Genomic DNA, 8,674 nt, shown 5'->3' on the forward strand with positions numbered 1-8,674 from the left:
AAGCTATGGAGAATTAGGGAAAATCTCAGGAAACAACCACATGAGAACCCTATGCTATATGGGGAATATCTCACTGACAGCCACATCATACCTTATTCGACAGCCTGGCCCTAAAGAGGCTAGACTGGCCATCACCAGGGCTAGGGCCTTCTCCGTGGCAGCTCCATGCTGGTGGAACGAACTCCCTGAGGACACCAGGGCCCTGTGGAACTTACTTCAATTCTGCAGGGCTTGCAAGATGGAGCTCTTCCACCAGGCATTTGACCACATTTAACATCTTGACATAACTTGGAGCCTCCCTGGGATTGTGTTCATCATCTAAATCTGTACTAACTGACTCCTGTTATGAAAACATTCGATTATGAATACCGTTGCATAGGAATGTATGTATGTATGTATGTATGTATTACACTTTAGATTTTATGTGTTTTTAAAATGTTTTAACAGTTTTATGTAAGCCGCGGGGAGGGCGGGGTATAAATCCAATAAATAAATAAATATTGTGTACTCTGACTGGCAGCGACTCTCCAGAGTCCCAGACAGAGGCCGTTCGTATCACCTGCTGCCTGTTCCTTTTAACTGGAGATGATAGGAATTGAACCTGGACCTTCTGCGTGCGAAGCAGATGTTCTACCACTGAGCCACTGCCCCGCTTCCCTTTCGTCTCACTGTCATTTCTACAAAATGGATTCTACAAGGTTTGAAAACTCTGCAAAAACTTGCCAGAGAGGCTAGTTGAACACTGCACAGGCAACGATGCCTTTGTGACACCACCACCACCTTCAATATTCTGGTAAAAACCATCAGTGGCCTCCAACTCCAGCCACTATGCAAACTGTGAAGTGGCACTGAGAGCCCTGTAGGACTGATCTGCCTTCCTGGTGCGATCTTACTCTGTGAGAAGCAGACTAAAGTAATACCAAGTCCCATGCTGCCATGTCTCTTGCTGCAGGGGCAGGTTGGGATATTACAACAATTCTGGAACAGCCAGGGGCAATCTTAAAAATGGGCAACAGGGGCAACTGCCCTGGGCACTGCTCTGGGGAGGGTTACTGCTTACACCCCCCCACCCCACCCTGACAGAGGGAAGCCAGCTCAGCAGCAGTGTCTGCTCGCACCTACCCCACCTGAAGCTCCAGCAGCTGGCTTCCACTGGTGGCAGCAACTCCTGCCTGCCTCACGTGAGGTGAGAGTCACCACTGTCTTGGACCCCCATGGCACAGGGTAGGTGTGGCAGTGATTAAGAACATAAGAACACAAGAGAAGCCAATGTTGGATCAGGCCAATGGCCCATCCAGTCCAACACTCTGTCACATAGTGGCCAAAAATACCAGGTGCCATCAGAAGGTCCAGCAGTGGGGCCAGGACACTAGAAGCCCTCCCACTGTTGCCCCCCCCCCAAGCACCAAGCATTCTGGGATGGTGGTGGCGGCAGTGATTTTGGGGGTCTATCTTGGACTTTTGGCCAGGGCCCTGGAATCACTCAGAGCACCCCAGCATTGAGTGGCCCCGGAGGCACTACCAGGGTTATCTGAGGCAACTTGGCTCCGCTCACTCCAGGGTTGTTTTAATGTGCCAACTCGCCCTTGCTAATCCTGTATAACTATCTGCTTTTTCACTCTAAACACCTATGACAGTGATGCACAAATGTTACACAAGTGACTTCATAACATATATTTATATTAGAAACATGTGAATAAAATCTAGCAAGACACCCAAGAGTCTGCAGTACATTTTCTGTAGGACTGTCCCATTTTTATTTTTGTGTATTTAGGAGATCTGAGAGCTTTGCAAAAGGGAGGGGGGAAAGTGAGATCTCAGGTTTCCCAGACACATTTTGCTCTGCCTTAAATAGACTTCGAATCCACATTTCCCAGCACTTTCTATTTTTTCCCCTCTAATAACCAGCTCCGTTAAAATTTGTTGTACTGAGAAATGCACCTCAGAGAAGCTTCTAGTTAACGTCACTTATTTAAAATGAGGGCTACCTTTGAAGATGCAAGTCACACTTTGCTGTATTTTTTTAAAAAGGAGGGGGAGAAGATGAAATGAAAAAAAAGTCGTGTGCTGTATTAAATGATTCAAAATGTGTACTGGGAGTGGCAGGATCATGAATAATGCAACGAAGACCCGGGATTTTCCTTGCAAGGTCGATGAATGGAAAAGGCAAGGCTTTAAGACAGATCAGCTCATAGTCTCTCGGAGTGGCTGAGAGATCACCATCCATCTGGAGGGTTAAGGCAAGTTCAGGCGACGCTGAGCACCCGCTCGTCACTCCCAAGAAAAAGATTAAATTGAAATCTATTGGCACCAGGTTGAGTTCAGTGGGAGTCTGACAGCTGCTGGGAAGAGTTGAGAAGTCTGAAATGTTTGATGCCAAGTGAATCGGAGTCTATTTTTGAACTCCACTTCCACATCCTGGAGGAATGGTTATCAAAGGCGGAGGGAGGCGATGAACAATACCCCAGGCAGCCGATGCAGAGAACAGGACCCCTACTTTATTTATGCCATTCAAATGACTGGGATTCCTTACAAAATGGCTTGAAAGAGACGGTCTGTTTGTAGAAGATGAATGTAAGTATTGCCAAAGGGGGAAAGTGGGGGGGAAAGTGCTTTCAAATCATTTCTGGCTTTAGTAACAATCATTTGATTTCCCCCTTAAACTGACAATAGCTATTGTAAGAGACAGACGGTTTGAAGAGTGCGTGGGCTCCTGCCGACTCTGGGAAAGGAACTTTTCCCTCGCCTTTGTTTTTAAGTATGTCCAAAGCTGTTCTAGCTCAGTGTCTGCTGTGAATTGAAAAGCTGGGAACAAATAAAATCCATGGCCTCGTGTATGGTATATGTATCTAGCAGTCTAACTGCATCTCAGTGGTACCTAAGCAGCGGAGCAATTTTATTTTTAGCATTTCCAGTGCCTAAGTGGCCCAGTACGAAAATATACCCTGGTTAGCTTTTTTCACCCCTCAAAGTGGGAAGTAAATAGCAAAATTATGATTTTGTGTTTCTCGTAATCAATTATGCAGGCACGGCGACTTTGACTGGCAGCAAAGCTGAAGCCTGCAGCTATGCTTATTGAGAAGGGCAATTGCTAATTATGTACAGCAAAACAGTGTTAGGCTGGGAAAATTTGAAAATTAGGCACAGTTAGAACAAACAGAACATATGCAGAATGCAGGGAGGGGTAAATCCTAACTCATAATGGGAGTGATGGGATCTGTTCCTTACACTGTTTCTAAATACTGAGGATGCAGGCAGACTTTTGCAGCCTTGGTTTTCAAACCTTACTGTGGGGTGTCTCATTATGCTGTGAACTTGGTGGATGAAATAATTCTAGATAACATGTTTTAAACTGGATTTATTTTGTAATGGAGACAATACCAGGAAGCATTTGCTTCCTTCTGGCATTCTCCAAAGGACGCCCCCCCTGTCTGTATAAGTGAGTGGCATATTTGTACACACACAGCTTGGTTACGAGTGTGCATATAAAGACAGATATGAATGACTTCTCCTTACTTTATACGCAACATCACAACCACTGTTTCTGGGAGGAAATGCACCGATGTCTGTGTTTATTAACATGTAAGAATCTTACTTAGGCAAGTGTCATTCAAAGTGTATCTACTGAGCTGATATTGGATTCTGTGCACAGAACTGCCGTTTCCTTAGGACCTGACAGTCAGGGGAAAGTTGTTTGACCCTCCTCCCCCCTTCTTTATGCAACATTAGATGCAGGTTTTTAGGATAGCCCTGGAAAGTATCCTTCACTTGAACTATGTTGTTTTCTTCCGTGTCAAGCAGATCAGCATGATTACCTCCATTTTGTAAGGTGCAATTTGAACTGATAGAGAGTGAATGAGCTAACTTGGTTTCCAGGTGGGGAGCAGTGTTCCCTCTAAGCTGAGTTAGTGTGAGCTAGCTCGCAGTTTTTTAGCCTCCAGCTCACACATTTTTTGTCTTAGCTCAGGAAGGATGGCTCCAGAGCAAACTAATTATGCAGTAGCCAAATTGCTCGTTCACAACTTTAATGCCAGTAGCTCACAAAGTAGATTTTTTGCACACAAGACTCCACAGCTTAGAGGGAACATTGGTGGGGAGCTGCATTGGTCTGCAGGAGAAGTGCAAGATTGGAGTCCAGGAGCACCTTAAAGACCAACCGGATTTCCAGGGTAGAAGCTTTCCAGAACCAAGGCTCCCTTTGATCTCCACTACGACTTGTATCTGGCAAATGGAGCTTTGACTTTCAAAAGCGTATACCCTCAAACCCTTGTTGGTCTTTACGATGCTACTGGACTTGAATCTTGCTGAGCTAACTTAGGACAGAGATGAGATCTGAATCCGGGATTTATTTCACAAGTCATACTCTTAGGCTGCACAGTGTGCCAGTTCCCAGGTTATCAGCTACAGTCAGCATTTGTTTGCAAAAAGCAGAGCTTCCGTGCAGGCAACATCAGTCTTGTCCTGACTGATGTTATGTCGCTCTCAAGCCGGAGAAGCTGTTGCAAACTGCTCTTATGAGAGAGTTAGACCTTCTACGTCTATTTTATTTTCAGAACTCAGATCTATAAATTGGCAGCTCTGCTTCACATATGTGCTCCACATACCCAAACCCCCCATCATTTTCCTGTAGAAACCATTCGTTGTAACTCTAGCACTAACCTCTTCAAACTTCTTGTAAAATCCATTTGCTGAAGTTGGCATCCCAGTGTGCTCTGGTGATATATGCTGGCTTATTCCACATTCCCATGGATCTTTACACCAAATATACCTCTTCCTTCCAGTTGAACTGGGAGGAAAAGTTAATGAGCATGTTTGATGTAAATTTGTGTGTCTGTGTTAAGTGCTATCAAGTCGCTTCTGACTTATGACGACCCTACGAATCAGTGTCCTGCAAAACATAAATATATACAGGTATGTGTTTGGTACTCTGTATGTGTGCGTTTGCATCAAAAGGGAAGAGTGTTTGGTGTTAGTCTGGCAGGACAATGGAACAGAATCTGTATATCAAGTCGAAAAAGCAAATCAGTCGAGGCACAGCTAAGTTCTAGCTGATTCCAGTGGGGTAGATTTATGCATGTATTTTAATGTTCCATCAAAATCAATGGAATGTGAAGGACTTTGTTTAATTTGGGCTAGATTGATCCCCGACAGTTTTTATTTATTATAAGGCTTCTATACCGCCCTCCCTGCAAGCGGGCTCAGGGCAGTGCACAACAAAATTAATAAAATACATATAAATACAACACACAGTTTTTTAGAAGCCACAAGCTTTAGACTTGTGCTATAGTCAGGGCTATTTTGGGGCAGGAACGCACAGGAACGGCGTTCCGGCTGGCTCCCAAGTTGGCCACACCCAGCAGGAACTCATTAGCATAATAGGCCACACCCAACAGGAGAAACTCATTAGGATTGGCTACATTAGGGGTGTGTGGCCTAACATGCAAAGGAGTTCCTGCTACAAAAAAGCCCTGAGTTTTGACAACAAACAAGGTAAACAGAATAACAAGCAAAAGGTGGGTGTGGCTGGATAACCACACTTCTGGTAACATGGGGGTGCGGCCTAATGTGCTAATGAGCAGTGCTGTCAGGGGTGTGGCCTAATATGCTAATGAGTTCCTGCTGTTGGGTGTGGCCTATTATGCTAATGAGTTCCTTCTGGGCTTTTTCTACAAAAAGAGCCCTGGCTATAGTAATCCACACTGTTCCTATTCATCCGAGAACTGGAACCCAAAGCTTTGGAATTCAGAGCTTTTTACCACTTGATCTGAAGGAGCAACTGGTAATACCTCATGGACTCAGCTCCTAGAGATTTCTGTGAAGCACAGTTAGTGTGAAAGGACTGCCAACTACAGACGAAATTGTCCTGAGGTAGCTGTGAATATCAGAAGGCCATCTGATGGCTGAAGGAAGAATGGAGGGACTACAGGTACACCCGTTTGTTCTCTTGTCTGCTGACAGTCCCTTGGTGAATGCAGAATGCCAAAGAGCATTTCATGCCAACCATCACAGTATAGGAAAAGAAATCAACATAGATCTTTTATTAAACAAGGCAACGTATTAAAAAGTACTGGTTTAGGTCACTTCACTTAAACGGACGACTGTCGGATTGCTGTTTGAACACGAGGCTACAAAATTAGATTTTGTTATCAGATTGGGTTGTCACTGATGGTTCAAAGGCCTGACATTCACCCCTGTATTGTATTCTTCTCTGGGATACCTAGTCAGACCACAGAAGCTAGATAGAAAAAGCTCCAAGGGCTGAATAAGGTTTTCACTAGTCAAGGGATTTAGTGTAGTAGTTAAGGAGGATAAACTGCAATTTGGGAGGTTCCAGGCGCAAATGTTACCTCTGTCAAGAACTCACCACACCCTTAGGTGCCCCCCCCCTCCAATCTCGAATTTGGGGACAATTATTAATTTAAAATATTTCTATCTCAAATTCTCCACTGAAGAGGGCTCCGGGGAGGTCAGAAACATAGTCATTAAAGCCATAAACAATTTAATCGTGACCAGCAGAAAAGAAACCAGCATATAAAATAGACAAAATAATTCATGTAACTGGCCTACTGTACAGGGCTGCTGGAATCTTTGTAATGATAAATTTGAAATGGAAGCCCTGTTCAGCCTTTAAGTCTGACCGCATGCATGATATAAATGTGCTACATGCGACCCTACCAATAAGCGCGATCACCAGTTCCTCGGAAAAGGGCAACATTTGGGTTGCAAATGGCCAGGTGGGGCTTGGAGATCTCCCAGAATTAAAACTGATCTCCTGGTGACATAGCTCAGTTCCCCCGGGGAAAAGGGTTGCTTTGGAGCATGGACTCTATGGCTTCACATCCCTGCTAATCTCCCTTTCCAGACTCCACCCACAAATCTCCAGGAATTTCCCAACCTGGCAACCCTGAACAACATGCATATATTCAAGCTTTGGAACCCATGTACCTAGGGTCACCAACTTCAAGGCGGCAGCTGGAGATCTCCTGCCATTACAGTTGATCTCTAGACAATCAAGATCAGTTCCCTGGGAGAAAATGGCCACTTTGACGCATGTACTCTATGACATTATACCCTGCTGAGGTCCCCCCCCTCCAAACCCCACCCTCCCCAGGCTCCACCCACCACCCAGAGCTGGCAACCCCATTCCATTAAGGATGGGGGCACCCACAACACAGCCTTCAAACTAGATCTCTGTTCTTCAAAGGGTTCATGTGAATCCCACGGGGTACCTCACAAGGTCACAGTCAACCTGTGCCAATGCACTGAAGACAGCAGCAGGGTGGAATTTGTCGAAACGTGGGGTACTGGATTCCATGGGTGCGCTCTCATCCATTTTGTGCAAAAAAGGTTTTGTGTGTTTTTTTTTCTGGCAACCATACATGTACCAGATTAGTCTGCAGTCTGGGAAGTATGGACCAGGGTGGAAAATTCACCCATTTCTACTTTCAGAAGAAACAGATTTTCTGTGTGAAAACAAAAAAGTAGTCATTGCAAATCTTTCTGCACAAGTGATATGATCCCTAGCTCCAGCCCCTGGCAATAACCAGACTGCTGCATTTGGGACCAATTGGGGTTTTTGAACATTTTTTTCAAAGGCGGTCCCACTTAAAGTGCACTACTAGGGTTGCCAGGTCCCCTCGCCGTGTTGGCAGGAGGATTTTGGGGGTGTCCCGGGATGTCACTGACGTGATGACATCACCCGGAATTGACATCATCACATCAGCAATGTCGCACAGAGGCACTCTGGCTTAAGGGCAAAACTCTATGGTTTTAGGCCAAATTTACCATAGAGTTTTGTCCTCAAACCAGAGTGTTGCATGTGACGTCCCTAACATCATGATGATGTCATCACATTGGGGACATTGCACCCGAACTTAGCTGTTTGGGGGTGGGGTTTCCCTCACCAGCCATGTGGCCAGTGGCAGGCAGAAGACCCTAAAAGCAGGGGAAGCCCCGCTGGGGGGCTGGCAAGGGGACTGAACATAACTCTTGATCGGTTATGCACTACACTGATCTAACCTTACTATTACATCTTCCTATAAAAAAGAATCCAAGCAAACACTGTCTTCTCATACAATTATATGAAGACCACTCTTTAAGCAATATTACAGAATATCTGGACTGATCAAGTTATGTTCAGAGGGAGGAGTATGTGAAAATCTTGGAAAGTCCAGACACAGAATTGACAGCTAGCAACACATGGAGTATTTTTTTTTACACTTCATAGACAGAAAAGCACTCAAATGCATCACATATTCCACACATGATGTTCCTTTTCATTTCCCTAGATCAAATTATCAAGGACAGAGACACAGAGTGACAGTGATAGCTGCCTACTATTCAGTAAGAAAAGGCCAGTTTTCAAAATCTGTTCCCTTTTCATTCCATGCTCTTTTGTTAATGCCAAACCTGACAGCATACTACAGCTCAAAATAATGTGAACCACACAATATCCTTATACTAATGCTGAAGTTGCCCCCTCCGTGCGGATACATAAATCAGCACGGAGGGGGAAGCTGGGGGGCTGGGGGAGGTTTGTGCACACGTGGGCCAGTCCCCACATGTGCACAAAAATAAAAAAAGTTAAAAAAAATTCGGGGGGATGTTAAAATCCCCCTGAAAGTGCAAGAGCGTCTCCTGCGCTCTTCTGCGAACGCTGCCGCCGGGTGGGTGG

General features: G+C 45.1%; 1 protein-coding gene across 1 annotated transcript in view; it reads left to right on the forward strand.

Annotated features, from left to right (window-relative positions):
* Positions 1–2,434: 2,434 nt before the first annotated feature.
* The window catches only part of LOC107107020 (schwannomin-interacting protein 1-like), a 207,625-nt gene continuing 201,385 nt past the window's right edge, over positions 2,435–8,674 (forward strand). The window contains exon 1 of the mRNA XM_015407231.1: positions 2,435–2,574. Within this exon, the coding sequence (XP_015262717.1) occupies positions 2,569–2,574 (6 nt within the window). The 5' untranslated portion in view covers positions 2,435–2,568. The remainder of the gene's footprint in view (positions 2,575–8,674) is intronic.

This window comes from Gekko japonicus, unplaced genomic scaffold (assembly GCF_001447785.1).
Source record: "Gekko japonicus isolate JY-2015 unplaced genomic scaffold, Gekko_japonicus_V1.1 scaffold17, whole genome shotgun sequence".
NCBI classification, from domain to species: Eukaryota; Metazoa; Chordata; class Lepidosauria; order Squamata; family Gekkonidae; genus Gekko; species Gekko japonicus.